General features: G+C 36.3%; 1 protein-coding gene across 2 annotated transcripts in view; it reads left to right on the forward strand.

Moving 5' to 3' along the window:
* cep135 (centrosomal protein 135) overlaps positions 1–20,973 on the forward strand; it is a 36,828-nt gene that overhangs the window by 8,914 nt on the left and 6,941 nt on the right. For both annotated transcript variants that reach the window (XM_034014411.3, XM_034906356.2), the window contains exons 7-22: positions 3,605–3,733; positions 4,004–4,219; positions 4,772–4,837; positions 6,184–6,334; positions 6,636–6,847; positions 7,144–7,299; positions 9,437–9,610; positions 9,888–9,965; positions 11,763–11,914; positions 13,040–13,155; positions 14,293–14,447; positions 14,596–14,651; positions 15,274–15,442; positions 15,703–15,813; positions 19,801–19,986; positions 20,177–20,386. In XM_034014411.3, coding sequence (XP_033870302.3) covers positions 3,605–3,733; positions 4,004–4,219; positions 4,772–4,837; positions 6,184–6,334; positions 6,636–6,847; positions 7,144–7,299; positions 9,437–9,610; positions 9,888–9,965; positions 11,763–11,914; positions 13,040–13,155; positions 14,293–14,447; positions 14,596–14,651; positions 15,274–15,442; positions 15,703–15,813; positions 19,801–19,986; positions 20,177–20,386 — 2,337 coding nt within the window. The remainder of the gene's footprint in view (positions 1–3,604; positions 3,734–4,003; positions 4,220–4,771; positions 4,838–6,183; positions 6,335–6,635; positions 6,848–7,143; positions 7,300–9,436; positions 9,611–9,887; positions 9,966–11,762; positions 11,915–13,039; positions 13,156–14,292; positions 14,448–14,595; positions 14,652–15,273; positions 15,443–15,702; positions 15,814–19,800; positions 19,987–20,176; positions 20,387–20,973) is intronic.

Consider the following 20,973-nt stretch of genomic DNA (forward strand, 5'->3'; position numbering starts at 1 on the left):
TATAATATGCAATTGTAGTAAAAGACAACTAAAAGTAACACTTTGTATTAATGCTATTTTTTGCAAGCATTTATTAATGACACCTAACAGTTAACAGGCAACTTTAATTTAACAATTTGACAATAAATAAAAATGTTTACTTGCATGTAATCTGAAATTAGCCAAAGCAAGTCTTTTAATATAATACATAAATACTGTGCCATGCATTACTGTAAATTAGCAGCGGTACTACGTACAACCAATACTGAGTTGAATATGTTGGCTTGTTTTTCGTATAAACTTGAAGCTAACAGGTAGTTTAATTTAGTTAGCTGAGTGTCATAATTAGGACTTAGGCTACAGCTGTAAATGTACTGCCATGGTACAGATTTAAACTAATAGAATACATTGTTTAAAAGAAAAATCAACTTACTTGCGACACAGGTGAGAAGATAAACTCACAGTACTGCTGTGAAAGGAAAGCACCGAAGAGCAAATCTTGCAACTATTTGTAATTGTATTAACTCCATTACAAAATACTAGTCAATTATTAAAATGCTGCGCTCTCATTCTTCATTCCACTTTTAAATAAGAAAGTTAGGACATCTAGGATTTAAAAGCCTATTTCATTGTTTCACAGCAAAACCCTGGAAATGAAACAGATTTTACTATTATTATTATTACAGTATACCTGCGACTAGTCTTTAAATAATGTTAATGCAATTGCAAATAGTAATTGTAATGTTTGTCCAGCTTATTTATTTATTTTTTTAATTATAACTTTATTTAAGTTTGTATTAATGATTTGTTTAATAAAATGTTGCACTCGTTTTCTACATTCTGCATGAAACAAATCCCGTTAATTTAAACTAAAAGTTAAGCCCCCCTCCCTATTTATAAACTGAAACTATATCTAAATCTAGATTTGTTATTTTATTTTATTTGTGAACAAAATGTATTTGATATTAAAATAAGCCACCGCTACACTTTCAAATGAAGGAGGGCTGGGCGACAGAGGCGCTGAGCTATGATAGGTCTGAAACAACACAAGCTCTGTGGACGGGGTTGGTCAGATTAAACATGATCCCTGCCTGGCTGGACATTGATCGAGTCAGTCATCCTGGAGACTGCCATTTACTGTGAAGCTTTTACAATCGCATGGAAGTCAGAAAAAAAGTATTTATACAGAAATCAAATGAACTGAAGCACAATCTCGTAAATGCATCATTGTATTACAGATTTAATAAAAGTGCAAATGCAATGAAAGTGAAACTTAACGTTTCTGTTCTGCAAAACAAATAATAAAAATAATACTAAATTTACTATTTAAGAACACAGTACATATACAGTTCCGGCAAATTCTAAACCAGATTAGCAGATTGTACCCATATTGAAGTCAAAGTAGATGTTATAGTCAGAGGTGAAAGTAACTTTAATTTCTTACCGGTGTAGTGTTATTTTCAGTTACGCGTTAAAAAGTGGTACTTGGTGCACTGCGCTTGCTCGCGCATGCCTAAACAACTTCCGCTAAGAAAGCAGGGACGCGCCCATTCAAATCTGGCATGTTATGCTGTTTTCGATGTTTTAATTGAATGTATCATATTTTCCAGTCTTATGTCGTTTTTAATGTAATTTGCTTTAATGTCTTTTACTTGTGCAACTTTGCGGTGGACTTCTCGTGAACTGTTTTTTTTTTCTTTTTAGAGAAATTGATTGACAGAGTACCACTTTCTGACCTTGCACTGGTAAAGTTTTGGTACGCATACCACATTCTGACGATATACCACTTTCTAACACTACACCAGCTCTATAGTCCAGATCATGGCTTCTGTCAAAGTGAAGAACAACATCCACAAACTTGAACTTGAAGCTTATCTATAAACTTCAGGTACATTCAAACAGTATTCCAATTCCAAAAGAAAAGAAGATTGTGACAGACAAGTTGAAAAAGGCATGCAAATAGAATAATCTAGCTTGAAAAACTAAATCGAAATAATTTATTTTGTATTTATGCATTTTTCCTGATATTAGACAATGTCCCTTAGGTAAACTGTTCCCCCACTACTCGAGACTCGGACTTGGACTCGAATGATAAGTGACTCAGACTTGAGGTTTGAGCACTCGACTACAAATATATATATATAAATACACACACACATGCTTACTTAGCTTGAATCCTTCAGCAATCCTGAATTTCTAAAACTACTGTCGAAAGTGACGAGTTTCATTTGTTGTTGTTGATAGAAAGTGTATTTTGAGAAGTGAAAGCGTGTTTAGCACGCAGGTGGTATGTCCGATTACGTTTGTGATGCTAAGTGTTTCAATTTGACAGTAGATACGTCAGTTTTATTTTTTTATTTTTTAAATAAACTTCCCATTCACGAGTCCTTCACTTTTAGTACTTTGCTCCATAATGCCGTTATATGACTAATGTTCTATGCAAATGGCGACTGCACTCATTGCGTTGCATGCGCTCGAGTTTATTAAAATGGTGATGCAGGGAATGAGTTACGGTATGCTAAGAGGGTCAAGACAGAGGAGTGCGATTAATGCGTGTTAAAAAAATCTCCAAAGAAATTAACGTGTTAATCATTTAATTGACAGCCCTTTGTATTATATATATATATATATATATATATATATATATATATATATATATATATATAATATATAATATAATATATATATATATCTCTTTAGTAAATTTGGACTGGAGAGGAGGGTTATAGTAGAACATTATTGACCCGAAGGAAGACTGTTGTTACTGACTGGGGGCTATAGTGCTGGAAGCTGCAGGAGGGTCATTTATTTTTCCACTATGGCAACATTTTGATTTGTTTTTAATGAATAAAGTGTGAATGATGGAGAGACAAGTTTGGATATAGACTTTTATTTAGTGGGAGTGGCCGTCTTTTCTCTTCGGCGGTGGTAACATCTAAGAAATGTTTCTATTCAACTTTTCCTGGGACGAAGCACCTCGTGTTTAATTAAATTGACTGAAACATCTCTGTAGTGCCAGCGTGTGTATGTGTGTGTGTGTGTATGTGTGTGTGTGTGTATATATATATATATATATATATATATATATATATATAATTAGTGATAGGGCAGAGGTAAGTAAAACACAATAAATTGTTTTATTGAGCCAGGAGCCTGGCACTAATTTAATTAAGGTGTATAAAAGCAGGTCAGTCTCTGTGTTAGCTGACTGCGTGAAGGCTAAGGCCTGTAGAGAGACCTGTGTGGGGGACAGACCTGTAAAAGAAAAAGGTACTATGTGTAATACTTGTAGGTGTGTTGTCAGTAAATGGCTTAGCAGTCTGATATTTAGCTAGAACTTCCAAGGTGGAACTAGGTTTTGTTTTGTTCATTTTATTTTGTAAACTAATACATATGCAGGCACCATCCTGTTTTTGAAAAATATCTGTGGTCCAGTGTTCATTATACCAGAAGACAGTATGAAAGGTCCTGAAAAAAAGAGCTTCAGGAAACCAAGCAAAAGACCTGAAAAATTAAAAAATATATGTATATATTTTATGTATGCTTGAAATTGGACATAACATAGGCTTGAGATTGATTTTTTTTTTTTTATAATTTTTTTTTGTATAATTTTTTTTTTTTTTAGGTTGAAGAAAGAGATAAAGAGATAGAGCGGTTGGGCCGTGCACTGGATGGAGGTCGTCCTCATGATGTCATCTCACTGGAAGCTCGTAATAATAGTAGTGAGAAACTCATTGCTCATCTAAACTTGCAGGTAGTATTGAAAAAGAACTTTAGTCTAACTTGCTGTATTTACTAATATGGTGTGCAGTTTACATGGCATCATAAAAACATTTTATTAAGAATTATGCTAAAGAAGTTGGCAATTTTTTTGTTTGAAGTAATGTACTGTATGCCCCCCCCCCCCCCCCCCCCAAAAAAAAAAAAAGTTTTACTACAGTTCGATTTCAATGTAATTTGCAGACAATTCTGTTTTGTAGGTAATTGGTACATTTCTTCTAACATTTGAAACATCTCTTTTCAGATTGAATATCTTCAGCAAGCTAACCGTGACCTGGAGAAGCGCGTCCAGGGTCTGCAGGAGAGGAAACAGACTGTTAGCAGTGAAGTTGCCAACTTAAGTGCCAGAAACGAAGAGCTATGCCAGGAACTTACTGAGATTGATCATCTGGCACAACAGCTGGAGAGAGACAAAGAAATGGTGCTGGAGACTGCTGATAAGGAGCTTCTGGAAGCCAAGGTATAGACTGAAAAATGAAACAAATTAGTTATCTGTGGACAGAATTGCAAAGCGCTGTGGAGTGGACTGTTTCTGCCACATACATTATATTTTGCAAACTGCACATTTTTTTCAGCAATTTAATGAGGGGAAAAATTGAAAGATTACAGTATTTACAAAAACAAAAAGACGAAGGCTACTCAATGAGTAGTTAACGAGTAAGGTACAAGCTATATACTGTAGAATTGTCTGGACTATATAAAGTTTTATTTACTATTCAACCTTGCCTCACTTATTTCTTTGACTGACTCATATATTAAATATGTACTGCAGACACGGCCATAGTGGAAAAATAAATGACCCTCCTGCGGCTTCGGGCATTATAGCCCACTGTCAGTAACAATAGTCTTCCCTCGGGTCAATAATTTTCTACTATAGTGTTACTTGTTTTGATTCCTCCTACAAATGGTCAAACAAAAACTATTTTGTTTCTATTTTATGGTCCTAGATATTTGAACTGTAGATGAAGCTTCTGATTTATATTTGTAAAGTTTGTAAAATGTTTGCTTTCAGGAAGAAATTAAAAGACAACACAAGGATATAGAAGATTTTGAAGATTCCATTGCAAAACTCAAAACTGTGAGTCAATCATGGGTGGTGCTTTGTATAGCACTTGAGTCCAAGTTTGCTGGCATAAATAAGAGCAATTGTCTTTTTCACAGAATCCTAAAGGCAAATGATGGTGCTACACGATCGGAAGAGTACCTTTTTATACAGTAATTCTAAATTAAGAACCCCATACTTTAACCAACCACTGGCAGAATTAGCAAGAGTTAAACAAGAAAACATTTAAAAGTTATTATTTGGGTTTGGAAATGACCAGATTTATTTTATTTATTTATTTATTTATTTATTTATTTTACCCTGTTTTTCTCCCAGTTTGAAATGTTTAATTGCATTTTTGGCTCAGCTCACCGCTACCACCCCTGCGCTGACTTGGGAGCAGCGAAGACGAACACATGCTGTCCTCTGAAGCGTGTGCCGTCAGCCGACTGCTTCTTTTCACTCTGCAGGCCCGCCATGCAGCCAACCCAGAGCTACCGCGTCAGAGGACAACGCAGCTCTGGGCAGCTTACAGGCAAGCCCGCAGGCGTCCGGCCAGACTACAGGGGTCGCTGGTGCGCGGTGAGCCGAGGAAACCCTGGCCGACCTAAGTCCTCCCCCCTTGGGGCGGCGCTCGGCCAATTGTGCTCCGCTCCCTGGGAGCTCCCGTCCACGGTAGGCAGTGGAATAGCCTGGACTCGAACCGGCGACCTCCAGGCTATAGGGTGCATCCTGCACCCCACGCGGAGCGCCATTACCGGATGCGCCACTCGGGATTCTTAACAATGGGCTAATAAGATAGTTTGTCGGTGTGGTCTCAGTTTAAGTGTCTACACAGGTTTAAGGAACACAAGAAAAGTCTGTGTTTTGTAGTCTTGCGTGTTTCTACAACTCTCCAATGCCATTTCATGTGAAATGCGAGTGCTTGGGCAAAGTATTTTATTTGTCCACTTTTTTTAAATCTTTAAAAGCTCAAATGATCCTTATTATTTTAAGTGAATAAGTATATAGTAATAATGAAGTATACATACAGAACCTCAAACTGGGACCTGCCATTTGGCTGTGTTGGCGTAATACACTAGATGAAACAAATTAGTGCTGCAGCCATTAGATGTGAAAGTGTACTATTGCCCCAGGGTACTGTGTAATAGTCTTGAAAATCATCGTCTCACCACATCCTGAAGTTCACGTGTCCGTGCAAGTTATTCATTGTTAAGGTTTTTTTATTATTATTTAGAGAGACTGCAATGTATTTAAAATGGGTGTTGTTGTTGTTGTTGTTGTTGTTATTAATATTATTAAAATAATAATAATTAGGCATACTACTAGCAGTGTTTTAAAAATGTAATATTCTACTGGTCCATTTGCAACTTATTTTTCAGGAACTGGAAGAATGCCATCATGAAAATGACAAGTTAAAAGATGATCTTCTTGACAGCAGAGAACAAAAACAAATACTTAACAGCTTAATAAATCAGTTAGAACAAGAGAAGAAGAGACTTGCAGACAGAGTGGAAAAACTGGCTATAACTGGTAAGTAGGCGCTTGTTTTTGTGCTTGTGTGAATAGCATAGTATGTACGTATCGCTGAAATTTAGCAAGTACTATTAGTGGCTGTAAGGCACTGCTCTATTTTTTTATGTGCAGCCATAGCAGGGTATGCATGTTACGAACGTGTGTTTAATTTTAAAATTGTTAAATTAAATAATTAGTTCAAATCAGAAGTTGAGACAATTTTAAGTATTTACATTTCAGATTACTTATTTAGAGCTTGATAGAATGTAGACTTTGTACTGCAGGGTTAACTCCCCTTGCTGGTTCTTTTTGTCTTTAGAAAGAGAGCTAGTGTTTGAGCTGGAGAGAATGCAGGATCTGCATGGTATCTCGCGGAGAGATAAGTCCCCATCCCGCCTAGATGCATTCGTGAAGAGTTTGGAAGAGGAGCGAGATTTCTTCAAGTCTGAAGTTGAATACTTGCAGAGGATGGTGAAAGGGGGAGAAAGTTCGAGGCGAGGACAGAGCCCAACACGTGCTTCACCAGTCAGGGTACCATCATTAAAATTCCAGTTGGTTCTATACAGTATGAGCACAAAGCCCCCAGCTCTGTGTTACTTCCCACCAAAGTGTTATATGTTCAGTAGGCAGAGCAATCACTACCCCAGAGTAATTTATCAATCTGCTTTTTTAAACTATAGGGTATGCCTTGACCCTTTTTGTTCAAGTATGGTATGGTATGTACTGAACTAGGCCAAATAATGATAAAATGTGCTGCTATACATGGACAATAAATAATGCAGACTAGTATAGTCAATGAACCTGAAAAATGTTGCTTGTTTTTACAGGGTGGCAGTAATGAGGCTGAACTCATGCAAGTTGTCAGGGAGCGTGATGAGCTTCAGGCAATGCTGGACAGGTTTGAGAAGCACATGGTGGATATTCAAGCCAATGTCAAAGTTCTGACTGCTGAAAGAGACAAACTAAGCATTTTTTGTGAACAGGTGAGAAAACATGGCTAATTATTTGAAAGAAGAAAAGTGAGCATACAGTACATAAGCGCAAATACAGTTTGCACCATTTTTTGTTATTAAAAAACTTACCATCTCCTTTATCATGCCAGTAATAAGTGTTTAACATGACAGTATTTTATTGGATGATGCATAAACGGCATGAACCGTAAAAAAAAATAAAAAATAAATTAAAAAATCACTCATCGCGAACTTAGAGACCAATTTTCTGATATACTGTACATATTTCATAAATCTGTATTGTGCCGTTAATTGACCCGTAATGGCATCATAATTAACACATGCCTCAGACCAGACGGTTAATGAGATGTGTCTTAACAATATCATTTCCTAGCATAATTTATGCGTATAGAAACATGTATTTAAGCCAATAGTAATAATACAAAAACATCTGTTTAATTATCCAATTATTACGTAATTTAAGTATTTTGTTATTTGTAACACATACATTCAATTGCATTAAGTCTTCTAAACAGGATAGGGTACTTGCTGGTTGGAAAACATATAAATCACGTTTGTAGCCTATTTGTTGCTCTAAGAAAATGGCAGGCTTTGATGTGCTTGCGTGGACTGTGCATCAAGAGGAGGGAGATATCTTGGAACATGATCCAGAAGAGTGAGAAGACTCCGCGGTTTTGCTTACAATCGGATGTTCATCTTGCCAGCGCTTCTGGCAGTACATGATTTCCCTTTTTATAGTACCAATCGCATTAACCTGATCAGCTATCTCCTGGCACATTTTTTCAGCCACAGAACCTTGTATTTACGAACAGCTGATTTGTGTTGATAAGTATGTCTTCTTTAATTATGCAAGTTATTGGGGAGTGAATGTAGGTTTTCTTAACCTCTCACCTTGCTATACAGATATCCGAATGTACGGCATAATGGCATGTTCTTGATCATAATCCATTTAGTGTGACACTAGGAATTGCATTATCCAGAGAGACCAATTGGGGGAAAAAAAAAATAAAAAGACTGTTATACTGGATGAAAATAAACCCTTCAACAGATACAAGTAGCTACTAAATTTCTAAAATTAAGAACAGGATTAAAAGAGGGCATAGAAACAAACTCTACAGAGTTTAAACAAACTGAGATCGATCGGTTGGAAAAGGGCAAGAAGCTTTCAGAAATATTGCTGGACTCCACTGGTTCAGAATGCAAGATGTGGACTACAATGTTCTGAATCTGAAGTCTTTGATTGCTTTTTGCAAAAAAAATAGTTTGACTCCTGCCAAAAGAAAACAATAGTAGTAGGTAGACTATGTGTTACTTGTAGCCACCTGTACGCTGCACAGTTTTCTGTGTACATTTAAAAGTTATTTATTTCTGCCATGTGTGCAGTATATGCAAGGTACCGTATAATATCATAACGTGTTAATGCGGCACAGTGATCTGTTTTGTGAACTAAGTAGGCTACTATAAAGAAAATGTGCAAAAATCATTTAGTTTCAATTTAACATCATGCGTTTTTTTTGGTTTGTTTTTGTAGCATTGTACAGTATGTGTAATGCAGCAGCTTGATTTGTTTTGTTACCGGTAACCTATAGGCCAAAGTAAAGAACGTATGGTAGGTTTTTCATTTGATTTTACTACTGTACAATTTTTTAATCACTTACAATTTTAGGATTGAGAATTAAAACAAAATGATTTGACCATCATTTTGTTCTTTTATTTAACATCATGTAACCAAAGAAATTACAAAATGATATTGCAAAAGTCTACCGGAAGCCATAATAGTAGTACAGGATTTCATGTTAGAGTTTGTTTGTCAGCTTTGATATATCTCAAGGGTATTGGGGTCTAGGTTAAATACCCATTAGGTAATGTTTGCATTTCTGGTTGGAAATTACCACCATCTTTTATGCATATGGGCCTAAATGTCTTAAGTTTATTCAAATCTTATGATTTGAGTATTTGATCATGCAATGTCTGCATCTGCAATTCTGTTACTTTGTTGTGTGCTATGAGTTGAACTAACCCCAGTTAAATGTGTTAAACATTTTACAAATGCCTCTTAATTTTCCAAAGCCATGAATCTTTTGAAAAGTGTTCAGATTTTTAGATGCAACTTGTGTTACAAAATAAATAATTGTATTTCTTGTTCCAGACCCAGGATGAATTAAACAGGTTGCGGAAAGAAGCAATCCGATCTCCCAAATCTCAGAAGTCTGTTGCTGTGCCCCATGCAGTCTTGCAGAGAGTAGAAGAAGAAAGGGAGGAAGCTGTAGCTGATCTCAGGAGAATGATGATGGAGCGAGATAGTCTAAGGGAAAGATTAAAGGTTTGGTAGTATGCCTACTATTCTTCCAGCTATTGCAGACATTAACACATGTAGCATCAGATTGAATCAATTATTGTGATTCCATAATCAACGCTTCGCTCTCGTATGACAGTTACAGACTTGGTGTGCAAGGTACAATGAAAAATTAACATTTCAGTTTATACTCGATACCAAGATAATTTTATATATGTAATTTGGATGAAAAAACGCATATCTTTTGTTGTCACTGTTGGGTATTAGGTAAAGGATTGACTGTCTGACTTGTTTAAATTTGCAGAACGTTCAAGAATCAGCTGCCATTGACAGGGAACAGTTGGAGAAAAGAGAAACGGTGATGGAAAATGCTATTCACACAGTAAGTACTATAGAGTGAGCTTTTTAGGTTAGGTTGTCTTTGCAGAGTGGTACTATGTAACTAGTAAATGCAGTTTTGAAATTGTTAGTTGTGTTTTTCATTGGACAAACCAGTTTTCCGTTTTATATTATAGGCCAGTAAATTCTAGGACTAAAAAATAAATACAAAAAAACATGTTAAAACGTTGGCATTAATTGATTAACACTATGTTCCAATGCATTATTACAGTACTGTATGCTTGTTGTAGTGTTCTGCAATGCCTCATTTAGGGAATCTCGATACAATAAGTATCATGATATTCGATACTGTCACAATACTTTGGATCTTATGTCCATTACATGCAAAAAAGGAATTTGGCAGCCATTTAACAAGTGTAAAGTGCATAAGAGGCTACTACACAGTTAATAATGTTGCAGCACGGTGGAATGCTTGCTGTTTAAATATTTCCAGTTCCAGTGTATTCAAAGGTCATTGCCACCGACTATAAAATTAAAATAAAACAGGTAAGAAAGATCAACACTTAGTGTAAAATACACCATTTTCTTTATTTTTTTTACATCTAAAAAGAGAACTGGTGTTTTCAGACAGCTTCACTTCGAGAAGCTAAAACATTAAAATGACTGCTAAAAAACTAGCCGATTTATTTTCAAAGCAAAAATAGTGACAATGAATGCAGGGTTTTCAAAATAAGCCAGTGATTCGTGCAATCCACCGCCTAATACTATATTTGTGCCGGCTACTTTATTAAAAATATTAAGATTATTTTCAAGTATCATTCAGTCCATTTTTTGTAGTATTATTGTACTGTAAGGTGATATATAGTACATTATAGCTATACATATGCACAAAAAAAGCTTATTCCTTTATTGATCGTAAAAATATGTATCCAGATGTTTGTGAGAGACATTGGGGGTTCATGCATTTTCATGAGTTTTTAAGAAGAAAGACATGATGGGATGTCAGCTGAACACTTTTTTTAACTGCAGAGGTGTTGGATTATTACACTTTCATGCAACAGTTATGATGGTGACCAAACGTGTGCGAGTACTGTTGTGTAAAAAAAAAAAAAAAAAAATGTTGAAATGAACAATTGCATTCAAAAAATGTAGAACAGAGAAAAACTAAAATAGACGTGCATTAACAAAATGCACTGAATACTTAAAATAAAAAATAATAATTTAAATGAAGCAATAAGCTCAATAATTAAGCTAAAAAAGGAAGTGAAAAGATTATCTTTTTTTTATTTATTTTTTTGTTAACTCCAATAAACCTACGTTATCTTTCCCCAGTCAAATCGTACAGTGCCTAAATAAGCACAGTAATTTACCATAATAAAAAACAGTAATCAAAAAGAAAATGTAGAACATAAAGAGCAACCAGATATAGTCAACGAAAGACCGCACATTATTCAGGGTAGTTGGTCACTTCCGCTAAGCGGAAATTAGTAAGATTAGTTCATATTGTTTTTAAAGCACACAATTCCAGAGTTGTTTTAAAAGCAAAAGCAAAAACAAAACCACGGTATCAAACATTTGCGTTACTTAGATATATATATATATATATATATATATATATATATATATATATATATATATATATATATATTTACCCCGATTATTCAGTATCGTAGGATTTTGGTATCGTGATATACTGTAAGTATTGTTATACCGCGGAACACTAGCTTGTACTGGCTTAAATCTGGCACAGCAAAATGCCCATTCCCGTTTGTCGGCGCTTGTATTGTATTTCTCTCTTATCATGCCTGTTTGTGTGTGTGTGTGTTTTTTTTTTTTTAAGCTTGAAAAAGAACGATGTGATCTCAGGGCCCATGTGACAATGTTAAAGGAAACAAAGGAATTGCTTGAGGATGAGATCAAGTCTCAGTCTAATAAAGTAGCTCAGACTTCAGATGAAGCCTGTCATCATAGAGCTGAGTTAAGCTCCCTGAGGTTTGTATTGAGATTTATTTTGTATGCCCTATAAAGATAAAAGTGGTTACACAAATAATAAGAAACCTGGCAGACTAAAAATGTTCAGATTTTGTTTTGACATTTCATAATGTTACAACGATTTAAGAATAATTAAATTAATGAACAATTTTGTTTTGAACCATATTTTTGTATTTGCTTAATCTGAAAATGAGAATCTATAGCCACTTTCATACTTGCGCTCCTATCCGGGTCCCAACCCAGGTTCTGGCTACCCGGTCCCAATCCCAAGTAGTGTGAAACCATGTACTCAGGTCGGCAGAGAGCCACCTTATGATGTGGGTCGACACACTTTGACCCAGGTCGAGCGAGACAAAGTGCATGATGGGCGTTCGTAAGCGAACAAAGTCATAAACAGCCATGCCTGCGTGAAGGCTTCACTTCCGCAAGAAACATTTCTGTTTATTCTGTTTAGCCATATTTCTGTTGACTGAGACATACCCATAACCAAAATTGCAGCAGGGATGAAGAAACATTTCCTCTAATCAACATTTGGGCTGACGATTCAATCCAGAGATACAAGCACGCCATCTTGAAAGCCTGGACAGATGAAGGGGTGTCACGTGAACGTTCCTGCTTCAGGGGCATTCCGTACTCACATTGTGTACTTGCTTCTGTCGCCCAGGTCGACCCTGCTTCCCTGCACAAAAAGTAGTGTGAAATCGCGTAGCTGACCTGCATTACACCGGGTCTTGCCCTGAGTAGAGCATGCCAGTGTGAAAGGGTCTCATGAAAAAGGGTTAACTGAAGACAAAGAATCATTTTATATTAACATGTGGCATTCTGTTTTTAAATTCAAACACATTCTCAATTGCTTAATCGTTAGAATATTGCATGATTCTTTCAATGGTCACCAGTAAACATCTACCTGTATATGTTTAACATTACATTCCTTATTAAAGTGTGAGCTCAATTTGCAGCAAGTATTAAAACGGATAAGAACATGTTCCCTCTGTCTCCCTGGTCAAATAACTGCTATGATTTGGTAAAATATAAAAGTCCAGTACTTGCTGGTAGCTGTATGCTGCCATATTTGCAGATATCAAAATGAATTTGTCACATTTTGTCTAAATATGTTTACTGCAGGTTGTTAAAAGACCAGATCGAGCACTCTCTTTCAGATGCCCAGCACCGTCTCTCTGTGAAAGTCAGTGAACTTCAAAAAGCTCAAGAACAAATCCAAAAGCTTGAAGAAAAAATAGGTACCAGTAATCTTTTTTATTTATTTATTTATTTTATTAACCTACTTTTTTAAATTAACTACAGTATACAAAGTATAACTGTGGTTTCACACCTGCCTATCTCCCTGGCATAAATGATTTGTGGTTAACAGGAAATAAGTTACGGCATATTCAGTTGATGTAAAAAAAAAAACATTAAAGGTAAGTGGTGATATCACATTATTTTATTTATTTGTTTGTTTGTTTATTTTACTATCCTCTAACTTATGTTTCCAAACATCTGAGTTTTGTTTTTGTTTTTTTAAAGCAATTACAAACCTTTGTTTTCTTAGATTTTTTATTTACAGTAAGTTTTTCATCATATATACAGTAGTGTGTGCACATTTATTAGAACACCTCAAGAGTTGTCATTTATATCCTTTATATACCCACATGCATGAAAACCTCTGGGTGTGAATTTAAATTCTTGGTCCGTGATTTAGAAAAAAGGCACTTGTGTGAATTTTAGACCACTTTGTGCTTTAATTAGGCATCTTAAACAACTTCTAAAAAGTAACATGCATTTTACCATTTGTGTCTTTGTTCCTTCTCTCTTACTGTTTTAAACGAATTGCATGTGTGGTCTGTTTGTTAGTCATCAATTAAATTAGACAATTACTAATTTGCCTATTGTGACAATTTTCCAAGATTCAGTTACAGTGGTTTGATTTCATATGCACACCAAATCAAAACTACAGAAGCCATGGGGTGTTGTGATAAATTTTCACACTACTGTATGTGTGCGCGATTTGCAAAATGCCAGAGCCAGCGCCCCCTAGTTAACAAGTAATGTGTATTTGATGCTGATCTAGTCAGTGTTATACTGTAGGAGTCTATGGTAAAATAGAATCTGGCTACTAGAGAGTTGCTCCAGAATTCAGGTCTTTTAGTACAGAGTTTACTCAATATTTGAATCATTGTAAGAAGAACCATTTAGGAAACAACATTTAAAAAAAAAAGAAATACAAAATTGGGATACATTGCAATGTTATTAACTGCATTTTTTATAGCTGTTTTCCTATAAATGTAATCAATTTCCTTAATGTGTCACTTCATCTATATTTAAGCAGTAAACTCATTATACAGCTTAAAGTAAAGCAATTTTCTCTGCTTATTAAGGTGATTTAACCAGACTTGGCTCATCTCAACGGGAAGAGTTGACCATGCTCCAGAATACAATTTCTGCCCTCGACAGGGAAAAGGACAATCTTCAGGAAACTGTTGATGAGAAGACAGAGAGACTAGCTGCTTTAGAAGATAACCTTTCCAACAAAGTAAGTATTACAGAAAAAGGTGTACCAGTACATTTATAATATATGCAGGGGTTGTTGTTGGATGGTAGCAAATGAGTTGCAAAAAATGTGTTTGCATTTTTCTCAGCAGATAATTTAGTTGCAAATGGCTTCTTTTTTTGTTATATAGGAAAACACTCTTACTAATTTGAGGCTTGGTGTTTCTGAAATGGAAGCTTCAATTGAGTAAGTACCCATTCAAATTTTGCTGATGAGGTATTCAAACTGCAATTTAAAGCTACAGTCTATTTAACAGCCACCTGTGCTGGACACGATAAAATACATCATACTAAATCCTTGCTTAAAAACTGAAATAGTCACAATAAGTGTCCTATAAAAATGCTGTAGTATGTGTTTTTTGTTTTGCTGGAAAAGATGTGAGAATTAAGTCTAAAGGAATTTAAATAATCTCAATAACAATGTTAGTGGTCACTCCTGCTTGTATTTTCTTTAAAAATAGAATTGCATAATGTAGATTTTATTATATGAAAGTGAAATTTCATTGGAAGTCAGTCTTGTTAAATCCTATGATTTAAATGACACAGTACATTTTGGATAAACATACATTGATGAAGAGTCCATTGACAGCATGGCAACAGCAATTTAAGCAGAAGCAGCACTTTAATGACTTAAAAAAATTAAAAGGAAGACTTTAAAACAAGGAAAGAACACAGCACTTCTTATAATAGGTATAACCTATATGCATTGAGTGGACATTGTGTACACTCAATGTGCCCTGTAGTTACCACTTAATTTCTGGCACATCGTGAATAGGAAGTGTTAAAATTGCCCATATGTTAAATCACAGCCGTCTAAAGGATGCTTTGAATAATCGTGAGCGTGAAATAACCAGCCTGCGGCGTCAGATGGATGCAGCACATGACGAACTTGCAGAAGTGGGTCGATCTCGAGAAATAGCACTGAGAGAGAACAGGAGGCTTCAAGATGACCTGGCTACCATGACCAGGGAAAACCAGGTAAAAAAAATATATAATTCTCAGGCTATGCAATTGGAAGAAGTTTTTCATGGCATTAAGTGTACCTTTTTAGATGTTTTATTTAATAGAAAATTCTCAATTTAGGTCATAGTATCTACTGGAAAAGTCCTTACTAGATTAAACTGCTGAACATAAACTCACAGTCCTTTTTGAGTTGAGTTTAGGGTGATTAGATAGTTTTGCTTTTTAAAACTGTTGTTACAACCAAAGTATTGTGATGCTATATTCATTTGTTTCAGGCAATCAATGCCGAGATGCAGGAAGCTATGCATGAAAAAGATGAACTGAAGATCAGGGTGCACACCTACATAACTGAAGTTTCAAGGATAGAAAGTTTAATGGCTGCAAAGGTGAGTAGTTCCAGTGAAGTTTTATACATTGCCAAAATCATTGTCCATCTAATATTCATTTGAGGTAGTGTGTGGTTATATATATATATATATATATATATATATATATATATATATATATATATATATATATTGTGTAACACAGCAGGGAGGGGGTTAATATCCTCCCTGCAGAAAACATGTGCGTATGCACATTTTGTTAATTTGCTTATTGTTTAATTGTTTTTCTGTTAATTGTTTTATTGTTAATTGTCACCTGCACCTGGCTATGATTGTAAATTAGAGCCAGTTGCAGGGTTTATAAGGAGAGCAGTCAGTCTGCTCTAGGCTGCTAAGGAGAAGGAGGCAGAAAGGAGTGCTCTGCTTCCTGGCAGTCGTCAGGTAAAAAAGTATGCTGCATTAAACCTGTGTGGTTTTTGTTTAAGGTGTTTGGCAGGAAAACGGTTTAGCCGTCCTGCGAGTGAGTCAGGGACCTGCCTGTCTAGTTAGACTAAGTGTTTGTTTTGTTTATTTTGGTTTTTGTGACTATTAAAAAAATAGCGCAACAGCGCTTTTAAAAATCAAGTTTTGTGTGTGGCTGGGTCATTTAAAGTGCTGAAAAAGAACCCGAAGGACTAAAACCCTTCACATTATATATATATATATATATATATATATATATATATATATATATATATATATATATATATATATATATATATATATATATATATACAGATGTGCTCAAATTTGTTGTTACCCTTACAGCTCATTGAAATAATGCTTCATTCCTCCTGAAAAGTGATGAAGTTAAAAGCTATTTTATCATGTATACTTGCATGCCTTTGGCATGTCATAGAATATTGCAAAGAAGCTGTGAAAAGAGATGAATTATTGCTTATTCTACAAAGATATTCTAAAATGGCCTGGACACAGTTGTTGGTACCCCTTAGAAAAGATAATAAATAATTGGATTATAGTGATATTTCAAACTAATTAGTTTCTTTAATTAGTATCACACATGTCTCCAATCTTGTAATCAGTCATTCAGCCTATTTAAATGGAGAAAAGTAGTCACTGTGCTGTTTGGTATCATTGTGTGCACCACACTGAACATGGACCAGAGAAAGCAAAGGAGAGAGTTGTCTGAGGAGATCAGAAAGAAAATAATAGACCAGCATGGTAAAGGTCAAGGCTACAAGACCATCTCCAAGCAGCTTGATGTTCCGGTGACAACAGTTGCAAATATTATTAAGAAGTTTAAGGTCCATGGAACTGTAGCCAACCTCCCTGGGCGCGGCCGCAAGAGGAAAATCGACCCCAGATTGAACAGAAGAATAGTGCAAATGGTAGAAAAAGAACCAAGGATAACTGCCAAAGAGATACAAGCTGAACTCCAAGGTGAAGGTACGTCAGTTTCTGATCGCACCATCCGTCGCTTTTTGAGCGAAAGTGGGCTCCATGGAAGAAAACCCAGGAGGACTCCACTTTTGAAAGAAAAACATAAAAAAGCCAGACTGGAATTTGCTAAAATGCATATTGACAAGCCACAATCCTTCTGGGAGAATGTCCTTTGGACAGATGAGTCAAAACTGGAGCTTTTTGGCAAGTCACATCAGCCATATGTTCACAGACGAAAAAATGAAGCTTTCAAAGAAAAGAACACCATACCTACAGTGAAACATGGAGGAGGCTCGGTTATGTTTTGGGGCTGCTTTGCTGCGCCTGGCACAGGGTGCCTTGAATCTGTGCAGGGCACAATGAAATCTCAAGTCTATCAAGGCATTCTGGAGCAAAACGTACTTCCCAGTGTCAGAAAGCTCTGTCTCAGTCGCAGGTCATGGGTCCTCCAACAGGATAATGACCCAAAACACACAGCTAAAAGCACCCAAGAATGGATAAGAACAAAACATTGGACTATTCTGAAGTGGCCTTCTATGAGTCCTGATCTGAATCCTATCGAACATCTATGGAAAGAGCTGAAACTTGTAGTCTGGAGAAGGCACCCATCAAACCTGAGACAGCTGGAGCAGTTTGCTCAGGAAGAGTGGGCCAAACTACCTGTTAACAGGTGCAGAAGTCTCATTGAGAGCTACAGAAAACGTTTGATTGCAGTGATTGCCTCTAAAGGTTGTGCAACAAAATATTAGGTTAGCGGTCCCATCATTTTTGTCCATGCCATTTTCATTTGTTTTCTTATTTACAATATTATGTTGAATAAAAAATCAAAAGCAAAGTCTGATTTCTATTAAATATGGAATAAACAATGGTGGATGCCAATTACTTTTGTCAGTTTCAGGTTATTTCAGAGAAAATTGTGCATTCTTCGTTTTTTGTGGAGGGGTACCAACAAATTCGAGCACGTCTGTGTATGTATATATATATATATATATATATACACAGTGCCTATAGAAAGTCTACACCCCTTGAACTTTTTTCACATTTTGTTGTGTCAGTGCCTCAGAGTTTCATGCATTTAAGTGAGGATTTTTTTCCACTTATCCACACACCATAAGATCATAATTGGGTAAGTCTCCATCCCCCTGAGTTAATACTTGGTGGAAGCACCTTTGGCAGCAGTTACAGCTGTGAGTCTGTTGGGATAGGTCTCTACCAAATTTGCACACCTAGATTTGGCAATATTTGACCATTCTTTACAAAACTGTTCAAGCTCTGTCAAGTTCCTTGGGGAGCATTGACAGACAGAAATCTTCAAGTCATGCCACACATTTTCGATTGGATTTTAGGTCTGACTGGGCCACTCAAGGACATTTACCTTTTTGTTCCTTAACCACTTCAGTGTAGCTTTGGCTGTGTGCTTTGGGTCATTGTCATGCTGAAAGGTGAACTTCCGTCCCAGTTTCAGCTTTGTTGCAGAGGGCAGCAGGTTTTCCTCAAGGACTTTTCTGTACTTTGCTCCATTCATTTTCCCTTCCATCCTGACAAGTGTCCCAGTCCCTGCCGATGAGAAACATCCCCATAACATGATGCTGTCACCACCATGCTTCACAGTAGGGATGGTGTTCTTTGGGTGATGCGCTATGTTGGGTTTGCGCCAAACATAACGCTTTGCATTTAGGCCAAAAAGTTCCATTTTAGTTTTGTCAGACCACAAAAGTGTTTTTTGTGAGTGTTTTTTTTGCATACTTCAATTGAGATTCAAGGTGGGCTTTCTTGAGTAATGGCTTCCTTCTTGCCACCCTACCATACAGGCCAGATTTGTGGAGTGCTTGGGATATTGTTGTCACATGCACACTTTTGACCAGTCTTGGCCATAAAAACCTGTAGCTCTTGCAAAGTTGCCATTGACCTCTTGGTAGCCTCTCTGATCAGTCTCCTCCTTGCTCAGTCATCCAGTTTGGAGGGACTGCCTGATCTAGGCAGGGTCTTGGTGGTGCCATACACCTTCCACTTCTTAATAATCATCTTGACCGTGCTCCAAGGGATATTCAAGGCCTTTGATATTTTTTTTATACCCATCCCCTGATCTGTGCCTTTCAACCACTTTGTCCCGGAGTTCTTTTGAAAGTGCCTTGGTGCTCATGGTTGAGTCTTTGCTTTGAAATGCACTACCCAGCAGAGGGAACCTACAGGAACTGCTGAATTTAGCCTGAAATCATGTGAATCACTACAATTTAACACAGGTGGAGGCCACTTAACTCGGTGAGTGATTTTGAAGGCGATTGGTTACACCTGAGCTAATTTAGGATTGCTATTACAAGAGGGGTGGACACTTATCCAACCAAGCTATGTCAGTATTTTTTTTTAATACATTTTCTACAAATTTCTACAATATTTTTTTCACTTGGAAGTTGTGGGGTAGGATGTGTAGATAAATGAAAAAAAAAACTATTTGAATGCATTTTAATTTCAAGCTATAAGGCAACAAAAGGTGAACATTTTGAAAGGGGGTGTAGACTTTCTATAGGCACTGTGTGTGTGTGTGTGTATATATATATATATATACACAATCACTTTTTTTTTATTTATTTTTTTTATTATTTTTAGGAGCAGGAGAATCGTGATCTCTTGGAGAGGTTCCGGATGGCCTATGGCCAGGCTGAAAACTGGGAATCAAAGGTTCAAGAAGCAGAAGGGCACAACAGCTCAATTAGACTGGAGCTACTTTCTGTAGATACAGAAAGGAGACATCTAAGAGAAAGAGTGAACAACCTGGAAAGAGAAATTCAGGAGGTACAGAACAGAGGATTGTTGTGGCATATTTTAAAACAGGATTTTGAAGGCTGCTTGATCAAAAGGAATTTACTATACTTTGTTACTCTTGCTAAGGTTTATATAGTGTATTGTATGTATAAATGTCAGTGAAATAATGCCAATGCAGTTAGGCACCATTTTTATTAATATATTTGTATTTTATTTTTAGCACATGAGTGCACAGCAAGCATATGAGGCACAAATCTCATCTGTAGCTAAAAACATGTCCAGGTTGGAAGAGGAGGTCAGACGAGCACAGGCTGAGAAATCCTCTGTCTTAGCAGACCTGGCGTCTGTCCGAGAACTTTGTGTTAAACTCGATTCCAGCAAAGAGACGATGTCTCGGCAGCTGACTTCGAAAAGCATGGAGCTTGAAAGGGTAAGTCTGCCTTCACTAAATCCTTCTCTAATGTAAGGTTTACTGTACTTGCAGTGGGTTTCTGTGAAAAACGTCCCTGGTACCACGGTAAATTTGCGGTACATTGAGGCATGGCAAAGTATACCACAGTTATCGTCCTGTGCAGCTTGAAGTGTAAAACTTATAGGAGTTTGCTTTTATTTAACAGTGAACCCAATTAGTGATTTAATAACTAATTTGCTTCATGAAATGTAAGATAAAAAGTGGTAGTGGCAGCATTAAAATTGGCACTAGGTTTAGCTTGCACAGGAAAAAAAAAATGATGCAGCTGCCTTAGTTTGAGGAATAACTGCAAGTTATGATGACAGATAAAATGCACTGACGACAATTGTTTGCATATTTTCTATAAATTTAAATCTATAATGTTTATCATTGTATCTATGGTAAATGCATTATTTTGCAGACGTGGCGCAAAGGTACAGTCATTTTTTAGTTAGTAAAATGACAATACGTAAATATACAGATAACATGCCACATAACAACAGATCCGCACACAGAGGAAAAAAGCATACAAACGCTAAATTCAATGAAAAACAACAGGCTGTATT

This window comes from Acipenser ruthenus, chromosome 2 (genome assembly GCF_902713425.1).
Source record: "Acipenser ruthenus chromosome 2, fAciRut3.2 maternal haplotype, whole genome shotgun sequence".
NCBI classification, from domain to species: domain Eukaryota; kingdom Metazoa; phylum Chordata; class Actinopteri; order Acipenseriformes; family Acipenseridae; genus Acipenser; species Acipenser ruthenus.